The sequence below is a fragment of the Balearica regulorum genome, chromosome 4, assembly GCF_011004875.1.
Source record: "Balearica regulorum gibbericeps isolate bBalReg1 chromosome 4, bBalReg1.pri, whole genome shotgun sequence".
NCBI classification, from domain to species: domain Eukaryota; kingdom Metazoa; phylum Chordata; class Aves; order Gruiformes; family Gruidae; genus Balearica; species Balearica regulorum.
The window spans coordinates 1,917,534-1,936,482 of record NC_046187.1 but is presented as its reverse complement, the minus strand read 5'-3'; the positions used below and the strand labels follow the sequence as shown (position 1 = coordinate 1,936,482).

Genomic DNA, 18,949 nt, shown 5'->3' with positions numbered 1-18,949 from the left:
AGTAAAGAAACAACAGAGGGAAATAAGGTATTATCACTGAAACAGCACGTCTGCTAACAGAGTTGGCAAACTAGAACAGGCCAGAACCAGCAATCTAGGAAAAAATCTTTATTAAAAGGAAAGCAGGGCTGGAGCAGTTGCTACCTGGTTAAAACACTGCCTACAAGGAATACCTTTACTTCCACTTTACTACACATGAATAGACTGTAATGTTTCATCGCATGCACGGACAAGATAATTTAAGTTGCATCTTCCCTTCGAGCAGAAATTTCTACTTAAAACACAGCTCCTTTCAAAAAAATGTTCAGAACTGAAGTGCAGCTTATCTGTTTTACCCTTGACCTTCCCCAAATGGGTCACAGCTGTTAGCTACGGCAGTCACTGTATTCAACCAATAAGCGCTACAGGTACCTGCCTTCCCTTCCCCTGCTTCGCATCTGCCGGCACGCCCTGCGGAGCGGTAGGAAGCAGTCCTCCTGGCTTCGCAGACAGTCAAGGCATTGGACGTGGCAACCCGCACCAGGTTCTCACTACTGTGACTGTTTGACAAGGCGAAAGGCCTCTAGGAACTCATTGAAGTCGATATTTCCATCCTTATTGAAATCAATGCTGCGAACTAAGTCGTTGATCCCATCATCCGTGAGTTCAATGTTCATGTGGGAGCTGAACAGCTTCCAGGTTTGGTGGAATTCCTCAAACGAGATGAGGCCTGTGGAACAGGAAGGCACAGCCACCTCAGCGCAAGGTCACCACGGGCACTGCTGCCAGTCAGTCCCCGCTCAGCGTGCAAGGAGGGACCCCTGCTCACATTTGATCTCTCATCCCACCCCTGCTGCCTACATACCCTAGAGGAAGGAAGGGAATCACTCGTAATCTTAATTTCACATGCAGAACACTGCCTAAAATACAGCAGTAAAGAGACATAATACAATTTGGGAGAACAAAAGAAAGCAGAGACTTGTATTTTCTCTTTCCCAAAGTAATTTGGTGGAGATGACTGCTTGAAAGCAGGTAATGCTCAAGATCCCGAGTACGGTGCATTACTGTCATTGCTGTCATCACAATTTTTGTTCTGCTGTTCTCTACCTGGACTGCACACAGTCCTTCAAAATGCATCACGTTTGTGGAAACTTGCAATGACATTTCAGAAGCTCTTGAGGCGATAACCCCAACTGAGGGAGGACAAAGACCCAAACTTTAAACCCTTAAAATGCTTTTGTACATACTACAGGGAGCCCAAAAGTAGAATGGAATACAATGCAGTGACTGACGCTCCCCGCGCACCTGCTTACCTGAATGATCTCTGTCTATGATCCTGAATATGGTCTCCAAGTTGGATCTGTTTCGATAAATGACTTCCAGCAAGCTCGACTGGATGTGCTGAAAAACAACATGGTCATACTCCTGCTACCCTTCCTCTGACAGCTTCCTGCTTTACTGCAGACCTTCCCATAATAAATAACAACGTTTACTGCTCTCAGGAGATTGCCAGCAATGCACTTTGCATCATGTGTGGCTTATGAAACAGGGTTGTGATGACTAGACCCTCTGTGCAAATCTGCATTATAGCACTTCAGCAACCTATCGCTTCCAAACAGCTTTTCCCGGCTAAAAAAGAAGACAGTGACTTGGGCTACATTTTTTAAACACTGCAGAGTTGGTTTTGCTGGGTGTAACTAAGAAACTGCGACTCAGAGAATGGAATAGAGTTTTCCTACTTAAAAGCCTGCATCCAAAACTACCTCCAGGCTTTGGTTGCACATGCATCATCTATGTTTACAATGGACTGAACGTTTCTGGACCACTTGAATTCATTTTGGGTTACACAGCAACCGGAACCATTGCTCTCCTTTCGTACCATACTTGGTTCCATGTGCTGGGGATCTTGTGAGTTGCTTTACATCATGCTTTGAGGGAAGGGGGTGAGTCCTCACCTCTTGACTCCGCTGCTCCATGGCCAAGTCGTCGAGCCAGGACTTGTACTCCAGCATGCCGTCCGCCGTGCTGCGCACCAGCTGCGGTCTCAGCATTCGCCAGGGCAAGCCCAGGTTCAGGACTGACTCCACTGCTGTCGCCCAGTTGCTCAGCGTGATCCTTCCTGTGAAGAAAAGGGAGAGCCATGGAGACCTTCTGAGAGACGGGCACCTGAAAGCACGTGAAGGCAAAGTTAAAAGCCTAGAGCAGTACGCATACCCGGTCTACCATGCTGGTGACAGCAACAGTGTCGTTTCTCCATGGCACACTTCAGCACTTTGGTACAGGAAAAAACCCTACACGGCCATACAGACATCAGCCACTGCAGGCACAAGTGCCCTCGCTGCTCGCCCCCAGCCTCAGCAAGCTTTTGGTCATTGCAAGAAAACAGAACCGTGGGGCTGCAAACATCGGAACAACGGGAAGACAGGAACTGTGGATGCGTCATTATAAATTTGTAGCCTACCGCCAGGGTCACCCTGCAGATCGTGGCCTACACGACTGCACTAGCACTTCCTCAGCGATCCAGGAACACAGACAAGCCCCTAGTTTAGCAGCTGCTCTAACAGCTGAACTGGACTTTAGCGAACAATTTTGCTGCCAGGGAAGAAAGCAAGAAAACAGTTCTTCCAACTTCTGTGTCCCTTTTCTCCTCCAGCCCACAAACGGACAGAGCTCAGCAACATGTCTTGGTCGCTGCACCAGCAGAGCACTCCTGGTAGCGAGAGAATTACCAACTCTCAGCTCCTTCCTTAAGGCTCTGACAGAGGCAGCTGCCACAGAGGACGTCCCTCGCCTTCCTCTTCTCGGTGATTTTAGACACCAGGGATGAAGGGGCTCTAGAGACCACCCAGCCCTTCCCAAGTGACACATGACAGACATGTTCCACGTCATCTTTTCCAATGCTTCATCGATACTCCTGTTCCAAAGGGTTCTCCTGGTACCAAGCCTAAATTGCTACACATGAGGCTAATCACCTCTTGCTTCTCCGACACCCCCTCATTATAATACCACTCTGAGGCATCAACAGGTTCCCAACAGAGACGCTGAATAACACAAATGGGACCAATGCTCTGGCAAGGTGTGACACAGCCTCTCCTGTGACAGTCACTGACAACTGTCAGTGAGGAGGCTCCCAACCAGCCACACTTCAACCCTGTCCTACGAGGGAATTAACCTGAGTGTCCCTTGGCTCAGATTTACCCGTATTGTCCTTATCGTAGGCCTTGAACGTGCTGATGAGGGCCGAGGTGTGAGCAAAGAGCTTTTCCCGCAAAGCTCGAAAGGCTGACTCCTCCACTCTGCTGATTCTGGAGGATGCGGAAAAGAGAGAAGCACATTAAGGACTCGCCACAAAGCTCAAGAGAAGCTGCGCCTTCCCAGTTGTCTGGCCTGTCCATGGATTGCCCAGACCCTCGAACAACTGCTCTGCACGGCTACAGCTGCACCGCAACGCTCGTGACAAGACGCTGCACACCTGGAGCACAGTTCCGTGCAGCTGATGCTGTGAATCCCTGCATCAATTTGTGAAGTAACAAAGCAGAAGGGAACCTCGGCGAGGGTCAAAAGTTAAAGCTTGACATTGAAAAGAGAAGCTGGAAAATCAGCAGTCTGTAAAAAAAGAGTCCCCTTCTGATCTTGTAACGCTCCCTACTCAACCCGTGAGCTTCCCTCAGTAAGTTCTGCACAAAGCCTGAATCCTCCTCTAGCGCTGTTATTTAGTAAATGAAGCTGTTTAAGTTCAGCTCTGGAGTCAAACCTTCTCAAAGCTCCCAAAGTTTTCCCTTTCAGCATTTTGACTTGGTGGATACAGAGCAAGTATAAAGCCTTGCCTTTGGGTCATAGTGAGAGTATGGGCCGTCTTGTTGGCTTGGTACTGAACAAAATGGGGGACGAGGTCCGGTCCCAGCTTCACATAGGCTCCCCTGTTGCTGCCAATCTCATAGTAGTTTGAGGCCGAAAATATGGTCAGCACCTAACCCCGACAAAAAGAGAGGCATTTACTGTCAGTACATACATCCTCTATTATATAGACGTGTATCAGTGAAAACACCACCACCGATCGCATCTGGAGTCAACAAGATTGTGAAAGCAACATGATTTACGTGGAAAAGAAAGAGCAAGGTGGCAGCTGGCCTGGAAGCCTTACGAGTGCAAGTTCCTCGAGGGTGGCACCGGTCTCACGTGGATCTGGCAACGCGCTGGGCTTCTGCGATTTCACTGTACTCTCCTGACAAACTTCCACTCTCCGCTGCACTGAGCAGAGTCAAACGTGCCCCTGTTGAAGTCACTGAAGTGACCCTGAAGCTTCTGAGAGCAAAACTTTGCTGCAGCAGCTTAGTAACCCCTTCTGTACATCATCTTCAGAAACAGCTGCATTAAGGGGGGGGCAATGGCACAATGGGTTCAGGCCTTTTCTCAGCTACCACACGCAAGGATGTGCTTTGCCTGCACAACAGATGCCCCCACCAGAGTAGGTGGCTCCAGACTGTCCTGACCTAGGACCTCAGCTGGGAGCGCACTTTGGTAACTTATAACAATAAGGCTGTTCAAGGATTTTGCATGTACTTAACAAAACCCCACTGAAAGGAATGCAGAGCTGAGACAAGCCACCCCGGAAACCCCACCATGGCAAGATGGAAACCCAAGTATCCTTCACGCCATCTCCCTCACCGACCTTCCGGTTGTGACAGAACTCGTAGCCCTCCTGCTTGCACTCGTGGGAGCGGATGAGGAACTGCAAGTTGTACTTCTCGAGGATCTTCCCTGTCACGTCAGGCCCAAAGTAGCAGCCACCACCTCGCACCGTATTTGCTCTGCAGCCCTCCTGAGGCATGGGGTCACTCCAGAGAATGTCTAAAATCTGAAAGGATTGGAAAAGTTCAGCGAATAAAGTGTACCCAGCAGATACCACCCATCAAAGTTTACTAAGCAAATTCAGCTCTACCTCTGAATCCCTCCCTGGGCTGCTGCGCTATTACCATAGTGCCTGGTAACAGAGACGTTTCCTGCATCCCAGCTGAACCACCATACTGCTCTGCAGGACTGTCACAGACCCGGTCCACCACAGAGGTGACAATATTGTTGGCCTGGAGCTACAGGCACACCCAAAGTGCCTGGGGGAAGAGGAGTGTCCATAAATCAGGTCTGACAGAAGCTTTCCCTTGGCTGGATCTGAGATTTCAAAGAGCCTTGCCTGTCCTCCTCCATCCCAAAACACAGGTCCCAGGGCAAGAACACCCAGCAGATCCTGAGGCCATGAGCAGGCTTAGTATTAAACTCCTTTGCTGTCTAGCCAGGACATTCCACAGCCTCCAGAAATCTAAGTATGTGCTGACTCAGTAACCACTGTTTGGATTAAAGTTTAATCTCTTTAACCCTGACCTCAATATATAGCTTTATGCTGATAAGGCGTGCAATGCCGGGATATCATCTGTAACATGAAGTAACGATGGTTTCCGAGCGTATAGAAGGGGCTTACAGACAGACTGGTCTAACACAAACAGGAAACCGAGTTCCCAGGCTCTGGCCTGCCCAGCACTCTACTTGCAGAGCAGCCCAGCTAAAACCGTAACTTCAGTCTGCTCTTGGTACCTCACTCGCAACTCACTCGTCAGCAAATGACGTGCTTCTTCATTACCTCCAGAGCTGACTTCAGATACCCCACGTGAACAATAACAATATAACCACTGAGCTCTACAATCAGTCTTGTCTGTTATTTCTCTCCCCTGCAGTGAACCAAGAAAACCTGTTGCCCCACTCTGTGCCTGAGCAACAGTTTTATTTATACAACAGCAGATGAGTGCTGTGCTAGGGGAAACACTGGGACAGAGCCTTTAGCGCAGAAAGCTGAAAGCCCAGTCAAGAGCCTGACTCGCACAGGTAGGAGAAAGGTGCCAGGAGAACAGCAGCTAGCACCAGTCTTGCACACGGCCTGTGTTCTTCTACGTGACTGTCGTGCACAGCTCTTCAGTTGCTAGGGAACTGTGCCACAGGATGGGCTGCACGTAGTGCCGGTATCTAACGAAGCATCCCCAAGCAGCAGAGATCACGTACTCACAGTACAGTCCTTCCATGAACGATCAGCGCCGGGCTCTCTCGGGGTACAGAGCAGTTGGCACAAAACAGCACAAACCCCATTAGCCTGCCCACTGGCACTTCAACACTGAGTTGCTCCTTAACTCCACTATATGAAGCAGCAAAAACCTCTTTGCAGAGAGGTCTGTGCACTGGCCTGCATATTTTGTACTGAGATTCCTCAGTACAAACAGAGAACAAACCTGCAGAGGCACCCACAGCCCACCGAGCTCGGGGCCCCACGTAGACTACTCACCTGCTTCCACTCCTCCTGGCGAGTCCAGCACGGCCCATCCAAATCCGTCAAGGAGACCACACTGGAATAGGTGAGCTCCTCCTCCTCCGACTCGCTGATGTCCACCAGCCGGCGGCACCACTCAATTTGCTCCTGCACCGTCTGCCGGACCCACCTGGAGAACTCCAGCCTGTTGGCCGTGCTGGGAGCCTGGGCCGGCCGGGGCTCCAGAGATAAACTGGGGGCTGCCTCGTTCCCTGCTGAGTCAGCCTCTACTTTGCTCTCCCCGTTTATTTCCTGTATTTCCACATTTCTATTCGACTCCTTTCTTTTCTTCCCTCTTAATACAGAAATAAACTGAAAGAGGTAAGAGAGAAAAGAGAGATGATCACACCGCTTGGAAACCTACATCTCCAGCTCTAACATCTTCCATTGGCAGACTGTCAAGTGACAAACCTCCGAGCCTCAAATCCCTTTGCTGCCATCAAACGCCAATTAATTGTGGGATATTACTAGTGCTGTCCTCTCGGGCGTGCTGTTCTTGGTCTACAGCTGGGGCCCCACATCCATCCTGACTACAGAGCTCTCTCTTCTTCATCGACTTGCTGCTGCTCAGACATTTCACAAAAGGTAGAGTACATAGATTTAATCGGCAATGGGAACTAGGCGGCAGAATGAGAGAAGGACCAATGACTAATGTGAGCGCTTGTCGTTACATTTGGAGAAGGGACGTAGTATTTCTCAACTAGAAAGTGAGGCAGAGGCAAGTGAAATGACTTATGAAAATCCTTCTGGAAATCTAGGGTGAAAAACAGGCTAAAAAACTGTGGGACAAAGCCTCATCATCACTGTGTTTTTACAGTCAGCACCAGCACAGCTATTTACCCGTGCTATTATCCACCACTTCCCTGAAGCACATCTTCCAGAAGCACATCCTACACAGGCACTATTAAACCAAAGCCATCCACTCCAAGCCTGTACCGAAACACAGTTTGTCTAGGAAGACCATCCTTTAGATTTGTCTCATCAACAGCGAAGTTGACATGTAGAAATAAGCTGCTCGCCACAAATCAGCAACACTGCTGTCTCTTGCAATATCTAGGAAATAAAACCTACTTTGTTCCTTTGAATTTTCTCAAGCATGTCCAGGTCAGTGGTGTCAGAGATGCCCCCGTGTATGATGAGAACTTTCTGATCAATCAGGGTGGCCAGGGGCAGCCAGCAGAAGACATTCTGAATCATCTTCAAGATTTTCTTTCCGTGCACCTAGGAGGACACGTCAGAAAGAAAAGATGGAGCATCAAGCCTTTAAAGTCCACGTCTCACGTGGTAAAGGAGACACAAACGTATGCCTACCTTGTATTTCTGCATTACTTCCTTGGCAAAACCATAGCTAAAGGAACAGGAGAAAGGAAGTTCAGTGGGATTTCACAGTGACACCCTTGACATCGCAATCAGCCCCACGCAGAACCCGTACCGTAAGTTGACCATGTGGTCCTCGTGGTTCCCACGGTTGAGATGAACCTCTTTTGGATAGATCAAGAGGAAGGTAAAGAGGACGATGAGAATCTCGAGGGACTGTTTGCCTCTGTCTACAAAGTCCCCGTTGAACACGTAGGACTTGGAAGGGGAAGGAAGGCCATTCTGTAGAAGCAAGGAATAGGCGGATGTTACAAGAGAGGCCTCCCTATCATCTACATATACTCCCCCCCGCCCCCCCCAGGCTGCCCATTCTGTCACTCCTCTCCCAGGTTACCTTACACAATAGATGCTGACTCCTATTTTTATCCTCTAGGCTCCCAATGGCAAATGCACCGGAAAGTGAAAGCTGGCAGTCAGGAAGGGTTGCCAGTGGTATCAGCACTTACAAAAATGGCCACTGGCACTTCCCAAATATACACGTATATCAGATTTCAAAGTCAGCAAGGGAATAAGCTGCTGCTTTGTGAAGCCATTTAAAACTGATCAAATTGACCTGGAGAACTGCACGTGAAGGGCCCAATTTTGCAAACGTTTCTCAGCAGGACCCATGCGATACCTCTCGCAATGCCAGGCCAGCCTCCCTCTCCAAATACGGTGCCTACCTTATAAAATATGAGGAACAAGTCATCCAGCTGGCCGTGCAAGTCTCCTAACAGGCACAAAAAGACAAGTCACAGTATGTTTACCTTTAACTTAAAAAGACACCAGTAAAAATCTTCCTATCAAGTATGTCCTTTATAAATTAATGACCACTGAAATATTTTGAGAACTTCAAGGCACAAGCTGCCTTACACTGAGGCAATGTGCCGGAAGGAAGAGGACATGACGTAAAAGCTTGAGCTGAAGCCTGAGAAGGACAGCAAAAAACCTACACCGGCTCCTGAAGACTCTGATTCAGAAGCTATGTTCATTTATCTCTTATGATGGCACAACGTGGCACAAGAAACTATTTGACTTTGATCATTACATGGGAGAAAGCTTTGCATACAAAATAATCATCAAACTAAATTCTCGTTTAACATGATATTGGAGAGAGAGGTTTGTTTTGCAGAAGCTGACTGCACACAAAAGCCTGTCCTAAGTACATATTTTTCAGAAATATCTCAAAGTTTAAACATCAGTCCTAGAGTAGGAAAATAATGGTGAAAAGCTTTGTCTCTTTCAAATTTACTTGATAAGACACAAAGATGGATTAGTATTCTGGATCTGAATGCGTACGCTGCCGTTACTGAACGCTTGGAGAAAACAGCTCCAGGACTTTGTTGTTTAAATAAACCCAGGCCACAGAACAGGACAGAAAATGACTGAATTTTGAGGCCAGTCCTCAACTGAGTGTGGCTTCTGTGGTTTACTAAAAGGACTCCAAGTTTGCGGTGACAGAACAAATTTGAATCCAGTTGAAAAATTCTTTAAATCTTTGCTGTAATGTATAACAATTTTTAAAGCAACAATTTTTAAAGCCACAGGCCATCATTATCACCGTCTTCCCTTAGACAAATGTATATCCTTATCTTTTCCCTTCGTACCTCCTCCTCTCCTTGCATTTTTATAATCCCTGTGACAGCACCACTGCTACACCAGGCTACGCCAAGCTGAACGCTACCATCTAGGGGTAGGCTTTGTTAATGATGTATTCCAAAATCTCTCATGGAAGCCTAACGCAGACTCCAAATAGACAAACCACCTTCCCTTCCAGACGTACCGCACACGGTGACCTCCTCGCTATAGCAGGTGGAGACGTGACTGATGTTTGGCAACTGTTTGAGGTGCTTCCTGGTCTCATGCAGAAGGTTTAAGACATAGCGAGCGTGGAGCTGCTACTAGGAGAAAGCGAAGGGATTAAAGCGGGAAATCAGTGACCTCTGTGCAGCAGCGCAGCTCTTGTCTGCAAAGGACCCAAGGGCCCGCCGCGATAGCCTGGATGGCAGGAACTCATTGGGACAACGCTCAGTGCTGACCTGCGGGCTTACAAACAAGATGAGGCAAATACTGGACAACAGCAGGACAGAAGAGACTCGCCCAAAGCAGCCCAGGCTCGGCGCTGGCAGGGCTGGCAAGAGAACCCATAAGTCCTGGCACCCCGTGGTCAAGGCTCTAATCCGCTACGCAACACCACCTCCTACAGCCCGGTATCACAGGTAAGAAGCCGCTCCTCTAGATCTTTCATAGCCTTTTCCACATCAAACCAGGCTGTGAGCTGCCGTGCGTCCTGCAGAACTATGTTTGCTCAAAGCCAGGGTGTAGGCATTTAATATTAGTCAAGACATTGGAGACCTTTATTTTAGAAGTCATTTTGTTTGGAGAAGGGATGCTTTGGCCTATTTTGCAGCTCAGCACCTCGACTGAAGGATGGCAGCAGAACACTGCAATTGTATGAGGACTTGTCTTGTTAGTGCTGCTGAATTGGTACCAGACTTCCTCATCAAAAAAATAAAATTTTAGATTTTAAATATGAGCAAAAGTTGCATGGCACAAAACATAACTTTAATCAGCTGTTGCCATCTGGGCCATCCTATACTTTTTTAAAAATTCAGGAATTGCAACAAAAAAATGACAGAATGTTTCAACATGGACTGTTGTGGGGTTTTTTCCTTTTAAAATGAAATTCAGGTTAATAATGGCACACACCTACAAAAAGTTTCAAGTATTGTGAGAACTGCATTTTCAGAAAGGAAAAAAGTCCCCATGGCAGGGGGAAATACCATATCATTTCCATCCGCTTTGCTTAACAGCCTGCCAGCTTGTTATACTCCAATCAGCTTAGCTTGTTAGGAAGGCTAAAAGCAAATTATCTGTCCTACACCCCTGTGTAGGGAAGGGGAGAACGGGGTTCCTTTTGGGATCCTTACTTGTTTCTGTTTGAAAGCTTCCAGCAAGGCAGTCGCATGGTCAGGAAGGAGTGGGAAAGAGAGATGGGGTCCAGTGTAGGAGTCTGGCACCTCCATGGATTCATAGTCACAGTATTTTTCCAGCTCTGCCTCTTTGAAGCTTTCCCCGCTTACGAACATGCGACTGATGAAATCCCCTGGATGGCAGATTGGTTGGTTTGGTTGTTTGTTTTTTTAAAAAGAGAAAGAGACAAGAAAAAGTTAAGTTGGCTCAATACTCCATTCTAGTAATCTGCTAAGGAAAAGCTGTTTGGTTAGGCTAGAGCTCACGAGCAATGGCAGCGGCAGAGGCTAGCTCCTATTTTGACACTGCTACAGAATTTGTAGCGGGGAAAAGGCTGCAGGGACAAGTTTCCTTGTGCTATACGTGTCAGGCAGTGCTGGCAGCTACGCTAGTTGGCAACATTGGTTGCCATGGCTAATTGAATTCTTGGACTCTCTCACTTCAGAAGGGGACTCTGCAAAGCCCTGGTTACCAGGGATCACTGAAAAAAAAAAGGCTGATTTTAATACTGCTCTTAGAAAACATACTGAGCTTTTATTCCCCCTTTCAGCTTCTAAGGAGCAGGAATTGCCCCACATCCCTCGCACAGCTCTGACAATTCACTCCCTATCCAAATTCCTGATGCCATCGCTCGTTAGACTCTCTTGGCCCCCCCTTGCCACCCTGAGGGGCCAGCATAGGGCAACAAATCAATACAGGGCGCAACCTGCTGAGCTGCTGGTGCCACATCTACAAATGGCACATAGAAACTTACTCTCTTTGCTGCTGCTTGGCGTGAAGTGGTCCATGAGGTAACTGAAAAAGTTGTGAAGCTGCAAAAAGAGAGCGAGCCCATCATCATTCACATCTGGAATGAAATTCTGAAGAGTGGCAACGTAGCGTGACATTCTTTCTGGAAGTATTATGTATGCCCTTCTCATGTTGTCTGGTACGTACAACAAATCACACTATACCGATTCAAGTTTTGAATTATCTTGTGATGCAGTCAAAAGAGTAGCTTTACTTTCAGCCCTGCAGGCGGAAGTACACCTATAAGCCCTCCCTCTCCCCACCTGACAGCAAGGTAACCATATAAGAGAATATTAATCAAAGTTAAAGTATAACCAACCAACTAGGCTTGCCTATTGTGTTCAGGCTCAGGAAAAACAATGTTCAAAAGGTCCTTATGGCTTTCTTTCAAGACTCATTACTTAGGGTTTCATCAGAGATAAGCTGGCAGGAAATCAGTAGGCTAAAAAGGGGCAGGAAACCCAGTCCTTGGCCCACGGAAGCACTTGCAGGGTTACCAGCCAGGAGCCAGAAACGATTGAGCCTGTGGTACAGAAACCGCCCTCCTATGTATTTTCCTACATACTCTTTTCCTTGGCACCTTACCTTGATCTGATCCTGCTCGCAAGCATACTCAATGGACTGAAAGATTCTCCAGGTGCAACGTCGGCGCATTTCCAGCCGAGCAACGTAGCGCCGATACCACCGTTGGATCAAGACGGCTGCCTTGAAAGCTAGAGGACAAAACCAGAACCAGCCTGCTGAGCTGCAGTGGCTGCAGCTGAGGTACCCTGCTACCGCTGCCTTCCCGGCCCCGAAAATTGAAGAGGGAACTTTCTTTTTCAGGAGCAAGTTTAACAAAACAGCCTCTTCTTTTCACCTTATTGCAAGAGGTTGATCTGACCCTGCCTGACCAGAGATGTCTGAAGTAATTCTAACCATTGCTGCTGGCTCCTCAGCACCAGCTTTAACAACACCTTATTAGGGCCTAAAAATCCAAACACGTTCTTCAGTATTAAAAGACAATTTCCTCCCTTTCTATCTACCTTGATCATTTTCATGTCCGTCTTACGGTCTAGGTACTGGGGCTTCAGGAAACCCGAGATTTGACTGAGGCCACACAAGGAGTTGGGAGAAAACAAGACACCGAGTCCCCTTCCAGAGCCTTAAAAACATGGGGTTTGTCTACCTTTAAGCCAACTAAATACCTCAGCTTTTGCAGTTCTGGACACACTTCAGAAGGGATCTATTCTAGCATAAATCTTACCATAGCATTACCTTGGAATAAAATAAAGACAAAATTAACACCCACAGTGAAAAGAGGGAGACAGATCTTTGGCCACTTAATGACACAGAAGGACTGAAATGCCAGGAATTGCCAGGTGAAATGCCAGGAATTGCCAAGTGCCTGGTCGCGGTTCAATCCACAACCAGCACTGGCACCAGGCTCTTCCCTCCAAATGATGGCCATCTGCCCTGGTCTTTAAAACATAACCATCCCTCTGCATTTCCCCAATTTCAGTGTTTTTCATTAAAAGATTATTTCAGACGAGGTTTGTGCATATTTAAAGCAAAGTACGTCGGTGCAGTTTCCCGTTTCCTTTTTCAAGCTCTGCCACAGAACTTTATGTACCTCTAGAAACAATTCCATCCTCCTTAGCTGGTCTTGACCCCATTTGGACCGCCTGGTTACTTCACAGGACCTTGCCGACCAGCTCTGCTACTTGGCGTCTCCCTTGATTAGGCTCTATGTCCCTTCCTGTTCATTTCTGGAGCCCTACATTTAAAACATTTTCTAACATAGATTCTCTGTGTCATCTTTAGCTGAGGGAGGGATGACTGCTTTATCTACAGGCTGGCCCCCAAATCAAATGGAGACTCAGAGTTAGCCCTGCCGCAGAAGCTCGTATTCCCTTGGCATCCGGTTTGTGAGACAGCACTGCCACCTTCACCAAAGCAGGGCAGGCGCTTTTTTTCGGAGGAGTGGGTGAGGGGGTGGAAAAGCTTTATAAAAAGAAGGAAATGCCCCACCCCTACCCCAAAGGCCACTAAGTGCTGGCAAGAGACAGAGAGATCACATTAATTCAATTAGCTTGCATTAATTATATAACATAAACCACCCTTCCTGCACTTCAGCAGGAGGTATTGACCTTTACCTAAATAAGATATACTGATGGCTCATGCACTGAAAATAATAATCCTTCTAAATTATGTTACTGTTACAGCACTAGAAGCTGCAGAGCACAAAAAGGGAAGAGCTATTGCTGCTGTGCAGCTGGGGAACTGAGTCGCGGTGAAGTCGTGGGCAAGACGGTAAGACTGGTTAACCATAGTTCAGGAGTAACTTATGCGTTCTTTGCATGAGCCTTGTATCTTGCTGAGAAAATGATTACTGATGTGCTGGGCTATGAAAAATTAAAAAGGCTGACATTCTTCTCTGCGGTTTGGTGCTCCTCTTCAAGCCTCCTTTATAATAGACCCAACACTAGCTGCCTTACTCCCTGAACAGTAATTTGGCTGGCATGTAACCAGAATCACAGTCACAATCACTCTCTAAAATAAACAACTTCTAAGTATCTTGCATTCCCCTGATCCCCTATCCACAGGGGATAAACGTCCAATTACTGCAGTAAGAGTCAGATGTATTTCAACTGAATCCCGAGCAGAAGTTCATAGTTATGACTCCACATTTACCGATGAAAACTAGATCCTTTGAAACAGTAAAAATCAAATCTATGAAAGACTCGTTATCAAGCGCACAGTGAGTATTTTAAGCTCCAGATGGGCAAGGCATTGTTTTTTTCCACTACTTTTACAGAGACTGACTCTGCAACTGAAAAAGCCAGGTATTCTAATTTACCAGCTTACCTGGGTGAGTTTCATCTGGCAGTGTTTGTACTAGTTAAGAAAAAAATAATAAAAAAGGAAGAGAAAGAGATTTATCCACATTTCACGAGGATCCGAGCAGTAAACTGAATCATACATCATCATATAAGCTACTGAAAGCAAACTAAAAGATCTGAAGGATTTTGAGAACCAGATGCAAGAAATTCAGAGGGGTTTTACTGCCATGGGAAGCTGTTGATGAGGTATCAGATCTAATGCAGGGTTTCAAATAAGTAACTAGTTTTATGTTATACTTTGTTTGCTATAGACAAGCCATTATAATAAAACAGCCCTGAACTTGCTGGGAAAGTCCATGGTTCTCTGGTGCTATAAGCAATAGACGAGTCTAACTTACTTAAATAAAAGGTGGAGTTTTTCAAAAAACAACAATTACAAACAGAAAAGACTGAGGCACAACGGTATCCCTGCTTTCTTCATTTCTAAACACAATCACTATTTTTCTTTTCAAAGCACTTGCAAACAGTTTGCACCATACTGCTGTTCCGCCAATGCTGATGACCGAATGATTCAAACAGCAAAGTAATCTGTTTACTTTTTTACCCTGCCTTATGTGTAAAGCCCCGCTCCTAAACTCGCTTTGTTCCACAGCAGACCTAACCACATACCCAGAAAACTGACACTATCATACAGAGGGTTTCATAAAAATAAATCATTATAGCTTTGAGAGCCATAAACAAGTCTAGATTATTAGCAGAGACTAAAAGCATTGCGCTGATGTAATCAGAAAAAAGCACGCTTTTTGCTTTTCAGCTTTTCTTAGCCACGTCGTCTTACCTTCTTTAGAACCAGATTTATTTTGACTTTGCTAATGCTTCTGCTCTATCAGTCCTGCGCCACTAACAGTCTTTAAAAATGGAGCCCACCAGAAGCAGCAGGGTGATACCAGCTATCTCGCTGTCAGCACGTGACAATGCACGCATATTAGCCAGCAATTGATGAATCCATCAGATGTTAGTTCTAACTGAATTGCTTTTTGCTGCTTCGTTTCTGGTCGGGTTTTGATTGATTTTAATCTAATCCTGGTCGAAATAGCTGTTATTTTCTCAAGCCTGTCAGTCTTCTGCCTGACAGCTGAGACTCCTTGTCACAGGATACTGAAAGACATCACCTCACGTCAATACTACGAAGAAAACCAGGTATCTCGGAACAGAAACACATGCACCGCAACCTCCCGACGGCATGTGCAGGAGCAGACAGGAAAAGATTACTTTTCAAAGAATCACTCACCATTTTCAGACTTCTGCAGGGAGTACTTGTAGTTGGCATTTACAGAACTACCAGATCCCATGGTCTCCAACCAATGCTCCTAGAACGTTGCAGACTGGCCCAGTATCACCAACACCACACAAGAGATGCAGGAAAGACCATTCAGTCAGAATCAAAACAGTTGCAACATGTCCCACAGTGCCGAGAATCTATAATTAAATATATTAACACTTATTAAGATCGACGAGCAGATGGCTTGTCTTGTGCCCAAGTACATCTTCCGGTACCAGGTTTTTCCAGCCACTTTGCTGTCTTTTAGACAATCTGAGATGAGGATTTCTGTCTTCCTGTTTCAAATTTCAAGTCAGCTATATGAATAGGAATCATTTCAGCACCTTTCCTACTTGTATAAAAATAGCAAGGATTGCCTATATAGCTACTGTAATTGTACGGTAGATGTGTATAACTCAGGCATTCGTGTACTCTCACCATGCCTCACATGGCTAATTTTGGGCTCCTAAACTCTTAGCAACATGCAGTCTTTGACCCGAACATTCATTTCAGATGCTACAATACAATACTCTTGATTGAGGTCTGAGAGCAGACTACATCTCCGAATCCTCATGCTACCTCCTCCCTTCCTGATGCACAGCCAAAGCACCTGGATGAAGGTGCTAAACTACTACACACGACTGCGGGTGGGAGGCGTTCGTACACAGTATAGAAAAAAACAGTTTTTCAATACTGATCAGGAACCATAAAAGTTATTAAGGTAATTCATTAATAATCAGTATATGCAGACAAATATTCATGTGTATAGCCATCTGCGAAGGATAACTCACGATGAGGGATGAACACACAGATGGTATTTAAATCTATTTGCAGTACCACAGCTAGGGGGGAGCTAAGTCTGAAATAACAATTAGCTATCATAAGAAAATAATCAGCTTTGTTAAACACTGCTTTCCTTCACCTCGTGGATCTGCTTGAGCATGGCAGCATATTATACCATTAATTGCTCAGATCCCGGCCAGTATAAAAGGACAGGACAGCCAGACTTTTGTAACCTCGCTGCTGTGGGAAGCTCTGGTCAGAGCAAACGGATCCTATTTCAAGATTAGGTCAAATTCTGAAATCTCTCAGTTTGAAGACAACCAGAATGTCATTCAGTGAAACACGTTTCCTCTGGAAAAAAACCCAAAACAATCAGGTAATACTGCCAAAGCGGTCCTAGGCTGTATCGCCTATGAATTATACAGGTTTGTTTTCTTACCGGGAACTGGGGGAGGAGAAAGCTGAGAAAGGGAGGAAAGGAAATAAACACAGGTAAAAATGTTAAGCGTGGTGCTAGCAGGAGCCCACAACTCAGATGATTTTGAAGGGTCAGGACAGTGTGACTACAGAGGCGCTTCTTCCCGGCAGAGGAGAAAGTCCTTCTTTTCTCACTTCCCACAATCCTTTTGCCTCCTTCAATCTCTTTCCACCTAACCCACGTCTTTCCTCTCAAAATAGCTACAGATCTGCACAAACGCTAATTGAAGGAGCACGTCCGGTGTTGTATAAGGTGCGTGTGTGGAGTGTTTGCTCAGGAAGATGAGCCGTCCTAAGCAACATTTCAGCTTGGAAAGTTTCTAAGGCAGATGAAATGCTGAAATTCTCTACCTTGTCCAGGATGCCAAAGTGCACAATGACATCTTCACATTAACCGGGTGATGCAACAGGAGGATACGTAGCAATGCTCTCAACAAAATACCAATCGCTTTAGTTTTAACAGCACTATTTCATACCAGCGTCAAAAATGGCCTGAAATCACTGCTGAATTATGCCCAATCATATCTGGTGCTTTATGGCCTTTGTGCTTAAATAATGCGGGTACTCTGACAACTTTTCAGATTATTAACTCTTCAAACAGAAAACTGCACACAAAAATCAGAATACCTAGCATTTAAGGCTCTTACTTGTAACTTTTGTAGAAGGCAAATCCCATTTCAGGAAAAACAAATTTTCAAGCTCAGAATTTCTCAGTGTAGAACTCCCGTCTGGCTATCCAAAGAAAAAATTTCTTTTCAAAGACACAGATCTGAAGATTTCAGCAAGTATTAGCTATCCAGAGAAGGAATGAGACCAATGATTTGCTCTGTGTCGGGAGCTTGCTTTAGAAACAGTCATCCCCAAGCCCCTCTGCTTACTGCATTCTGGAATAAGCTGGCAGGGCACTCTGAAACAGCAGGACTCAGGTTCCTTTCAGGTGAAATGACACCAGAAGACACACTCCAGGTACTAACGGGAGGTCGGTCCACAGGACCGGATTCAAGCCAATCCCAAGGAAAAAAACCCTGAAACATGGTTAGCGTAGACAACTGCTCCTCCACACCGGAGGTCAACACAGCCTGCGTGCCTACGTGTGTGTCTTCAGCACTGCTTAGGAACTTGACGGTACCAGCCTCAAAGGAAAACGGGTGCTTCAGCTTTTCGGAAAAGGTGACTGCCTTTAAAGATACCTTTAAAAATGCAAACATGAGGAAAAAATCCATCCATCCAAATTCCTTTTCCAGGAGCTAAAACACTTCCAGATCACTTTTTAAAAATGGAGAACAAATATGAAGCAAGTACAGAGTTAGGTACTTTGCTTGCTTAGGATGCATTCAGGGATACTGCCTATCTCTTTTGATAAAACGTGACCTTGGATTTGAGAGCACTTTTGCAGACACAGAATAAAACTTTTCCTCATTTCCCTCCTTCCCTGCAAAACAAACAAGCATTTGTTATACGGACAGCCCTACTTTAAACCTAAATTTTGGCCATCCGTACCGAGGGATGGTCTAGTATTGGCGAGCCTGAGGAGCACCTGCAAAGAGCAAGCACATGCGACAGCACCTACCTATTTATCTTATCGTGATGGTTTTGTCAACAGGTCTCTCCCAAACAATTCCTGGAGCTGCAAACTTTTTCACTTGGTTACTCTCAGATTTTTCTGAGGGCCACAGCCTGAGCAAAGGAGTGCACAGCAGTAAACCAGAAACTCCAGTGGAATCAAACCTGCTCTTCCTAAAAACCTGTACCAAGAAAAAGAGGAGGAACAGGGGGCCATAAAGACATAGCCTGGAAGACTTGATGAAGTTGAACAGTAGCATAATCTCAAATACAGGCTGTATTGAACAACCAGCTGAGGCAAAATGATGCAGCGACAGATAGCTTGCTCTTGGCCACCAGTCCCCTCTCCTGCAGAGACATTTACATTTTCTCTGGTGCAGCTAGAAGGCCTCTAAAGCAGGCTTTCCCCACGCCTTCTGAGAAGCTGCAACGCATTCCTATGAGGCTTTCCCCGGTACGTGCCACTGCGTAGAGCATCTGCTAGCAAATAGGCGTGCCAAGTAAAGCAAGGTGATAAAACCCACTGTATGCATT

The 18,949-nt window shown here is 46.1% G+C and overlaps 1 protein-coding gene and 1 long non-coding RNA gene across 2 annotated transcripts; one reads left to right on the top strand and one right to left on the bottom strand.

The window, feature by feature from the left end:
- Positions 1 to 131: 131 nt before the first annotated feature.
- Positions 132 to 15,623, bottom strand: PPEF2 (protein phosphatase with EF-hand domain 2). Its single transcript, XM_075750880.1, is given in 15 exon segments — positions 132 to 709; positions 1,293 to 1,380; positions 1,935 to 2,098; positions 3,178 to 3,284; positions 3,807 to 3,949; positions 4,652 to 4,837; positions 6,308 to 6,643; positions 7,403 to 7,552; positions 7,643 to 7,930; positions 8,371 to 8,417; positions 9,471 to 9,585; positions 10,618 to 10,793; positions 11,415 to 11,472; positions 12,035 to 12,162; positions 15,563 to 15,623. Coding segments are annotated over 15 exon segments (2,226 nt in total). The 3' UTR covers positions 132 to 530.
- Positions 7,860 to 18,577, top strand: LOC142601619 (uncharacterized). The gene is made up of 3 exons (XR_012835128.1): positions 7,860 to 9,906; positions 13,654 to 13,741; positions 14,786 to 18,577. It is a non-coding gene; the product is annotated as an uncharacterized LOC142601619 (long non-coding RNA).
- Positions 18,578 to 18,949: the final 372 nt, after the last annotated feature.